This window comes from Hakea prostrata, chromosome 7 (genome assembly GCF_041222555.1).
Source record: "Hakea prostrata isolate BN-2017 chromosome 7, UWA_Hpros_2, whole genome shotgun sequence".
NCBI classification, from domain to species: domain Eukaryota; kingdom Viridiplantae; phylum Streptophyta; class Magnoliopsida; order Proteales; family Proteaceae; genus Hakea; species Hakea prostrata.
This window is the reverse complement of record NC_142606.1, coordinates 21,547,222-21,550,694: the sequence shown is the minus strand read 5'-3', so window position 1 is coordinate 21,550,694 and position 3,473 is coordinate 21,547,222. Positions and strand designations below refer to the sequence as shown.

At 43.0% G+C, this 3,473-nt stretch overlaps 1 protein-coding gene across 1 annotated transcript; it reads right to left on the bottom strand.

Annotated features, from left to right (window-relative positions):
• Positions 1–587: 587 nt before the first annotated feature.
• Positions 588–3,174, bottom strand: LOC149010512 (gibberellin receptor GID1C-like). The gene is made up of 2 exons (XM_089163388.1): positions 2,740–3,174; positions 588–2,189 (listed from the first exon to the last, which is right to left on the bottom strand). The coding sequence occupies exons 1-2, from the start codon at positions 2,776–2,778 to the stop codon at positions 1,194–1,196; spliced, it is 1,035 nt and encodes a 344-aa protein (XP_089019514.1). The 5' UTR covers positions 2,779–3,174; the 3' UTR covers positions 588–1,193.
• Between the last annotated feature and the right edge of the window lie 299 nt (positions 3,175–3,473).

The following is a 3,473-nucleotide window of genomic DNA, read 5'->3' as shown; positions in this document are numbered from 1 at the left end:
ACGGCTGATTTTGATCTCAGCTGTTCGCAGCGCCGTACTGCACAGCACCCCAAGCAATTTCCAAGAGATACTCCCAACTTGGGGGAATCCAGTGTCAATATCCATAAAAATCTAGAATGGTTCTACAGACTAGTCCAGCGAGCTCAAACTACCATTCCCTGGTCAGTTCAAATATAGAGACAAATTTCAAGGGATTAATCAGAATTTGCCTCAGCAAAAGTAGCAACCTTCTCCATTAGCATCTCTCATCTGGACATCATACAAGAACATTTCAGAATCAAATAAAAGCACTGCCAACTTTTGTTTCACTGCTCTATCTTATCACTTGTTCCAGTAAAAAGAACTAGGAAAACCAGGGTTGACTAGTAGAAGTTGAAACTAAATCTGGGGTTCCATACAATGCTAAGAAAGTGTATACTGTTTTGGGGAACAATGGCCATTAAGTTGGATTTGATCTAATGTCACGAGCTAGTCTTCGTCAAGCCAATGCTGTAAGCACTCAAGATAGGCTGTTTGAACTCTACAGCAGGGAATAGAAAGAGGGCAAGAAAAACACAGAACCGAAAAATTCAGAAAAGACAAGTGAATAACAAGAAAAGCATTCTTATATGATAATTCTAAAACAGAGTATAGCATACAAGTTCAGAATACAATGGATGTTTGCCCCCATCCATTTCCTGAAATCAGCCCTATACATATAACATTACCCAGGGATCGACTCCAGATCGATCAACCACCAAACATTACCCCAACACTCCATTCTCTTCCCCTTCTTTGAGGTTGGATGTTAGAAAGGGTAAAATTAAATTCGGTGGATCCTGTTAACAGTGATACAAACCAAGACAAGCCAGGTTTCAGAACAATTGGGCCCATAAAGGCAGAGATATTGGAGAACAAGATCCGACGCTGATCGAATCACTGAGAAGCATTATCCCATATTGAACCCAACCATCACCTGAACCAACTGACAAACAGTCCCAGAGTCTACTACAGACCTCATTTTTACCACAAACACCATAGTAAGTAGAGAGCAGCAGAAACTACCCAAAGTCTAATACACTGCACAGAGCACACTATCAACTCCACAGAGGAATGTTAAGAGTGAAGGAAGAAACAAAAAGAAGAAAAAAGCCCGAGTGACCTGTCAAGCTTCTGTTACTGTTGCTGCTGCTCTGTAGTTTTAAGTGAGTCTATTAACAGTTAGAACGCACAAATTGCTTAATTTCCTCCATGACGGTATAGAAATGGTTGGTATTGGGCAACAGGTAGAACCCAATCGTGGCTTTTTCCAGGTAAAGCAGCTTCACATCTTGGCCAGCCTTCTCAAGCCCTTCAACATAGGCCTTTTGCCAGTCCTGCACAAGGTCCAGACCTGCAACCACAACAAGGCTCTTCGGGAACTTGAGCCCTTCAAGTTTTATTCCTCTGGGACCAAATGGGTTGCATGCTGGATGGTCTCTATCATCTCCTTCTGGAAGAAAAGCTCTCCAATACCAATCCCTGTCTTGAACTGCCACAAAAAATTTCCCGTCCAGTGCCTTCTCTGATTCGGTTCTTTCGGTCCCTCCAAACAATGGATTGAGCAATATGTTCCCCAAGATCTCCATATCCGATTCAACAACCCTCACAGCGACATTATGAACTATGTTACCTCCAGAGCTATCTCCACACAAGTACACATGAACCTTGGAGTCCTTCCCGCTCCGAAGCCATGGTCTGGAGGTTACCCACTTCAGAGCTGTCCATCCATCATCATAAGCACACGGATATCTGTTCTCCGGTGCACGACGGTAGTTTACAGAGACCACTACCGCATCGCAGATGCCGACAAGTCGCCGGCAAAGAGTGTCGTAGATGGCACTGTTGGCAGAGGAGTGAGCGAAGCTTCCTCCATGAAAGAAGATTATGACAGGGACAACCTCTGTGCTAAGGGGCTTTTCGAAATCCATAATACCTGGCTGAGCTTCATCGGTTGGCGCCGGTCGGTAAATCCGGGTGACGAGACTGGTGGCTTTGTCTATTACGACATCGAAAGAGAAAACCCCATCAACAGGGGTGGCGTTGGCAGGGACTTTACGGTCTAGGAACTCGGCGAGGTGGCGGTTGAAAGTGCCGTCTCGCCGGCGGAGGAGATTGTAAGCAAGTTTGAAATTGGAGATGAGAACCCATGTGTTGAGCGGAACCACGGTCTACACAGATACAGATAACAAGTTCATCAGAAGATTATACGAGATGAAATACAAAACATCGAAACCTGATCACAAAGATTATAATTTAAATCTGCACCTATAATTAACCCACTTCCATATTTTCATTCTAATCTTCATAAGGAGAGGAGAAGCGGTTCTAATTACAAAAATCATCTGCACTGCACTCCGCTGTGAAACCCTAGAACCCAATCAGGTCAACAAGACATCCACCAAGACGATAGAACAGAATCGATATGTAAATAATCCAAACACGGGTATAAAATTGACCAAAATGAAACCCAAATCCAGCCCCAACCCTTCAAATCGAACAAGAACCCTAACCAAAATTCCTAAGAAACCCCATAACCCAATCAAAGAGGAAATTAATACACAATAACCATACCCAAACTGAACTCGGAGAACCCATAACAGGATACATCGAATACAGACAAATCAAACAACTTAATTCTTCCTCGCTTACCCATCAACGCAAGATTTGGCTACCAAAGACAAAACAAGAGTGAAGGGGAAAAAAGAAAGCAGAAAATACCTTGGCTTCATTGATGTTAACTTCGCTACCTCCAGCCATCAAACTGGAACGCAGATAGACTCCACACCAAACCCAAAGATAGAAACCTTTGAAACAAGCACAAATCTTCTCAATACTTCAACTTCTACCATTCATAATTCTGAAAAACTAACAAGCAAGCAAGCAATCAAACCCTAGTCTCATATCCTCTCCGTCTCTCTTTCTTTCTCTCTCTCTCTCCCCCTCTCCGATCCTTACTTGCCTACCCAGGTGCTTGTTCTCGACCACTATGAAGTCTCTGAACAACGAAAAAAGGCGGAATCTAAGGGGATAAAAAACAGTGGATGTATCGAGCCACGAACACGACGAAGATCAAAGCACAGTGGTTGGAAGCAAGAGAAAGAAAACAAAGACACACACAAACATAAGAAGAGAGAGAAGAGAGAGAAAGAGAGAACGAGAGGATGAGAGAGAAACGGTGGGGTTATTGTACTGTTGTACACCATTGCGTTCTAATTGGTTTCGTGTGGGGTCCACATTTTAACGGGAGATACACGCCGTTCCGTTATTTATCATTTGTTTTTTTGTCAGACCGTTCCGTTATTTATCATTAATTATTAGCTTTCGCATTTTGACTTACACTAACAATTAGCAAAAACAAACACCCAAGAGAAGAGCTAGGGAACGCCTTATCCATGCCTTTCACTATTTCTCACTATTTCCTTGTCATCTTATCTTTGGTGCAATTCTACTCT

Excerpts from the sequence above, each read along its gene's own strand:
- LOC149010512 (XM_089163388.1), bottom strand. The coding sequence starts at position 2,778 with ATGGCTGGAGGTAGCGAAGTTAACATCAATGAAGCCAAG. Across the intron at positions 2,190-2,739 it reads TTAACATCAATGAAGCCAAG|ACCGTGGTTCCGCTCAACAC; the intron begins GTATTTTCTGCT and ends GTATCTGTGTAG.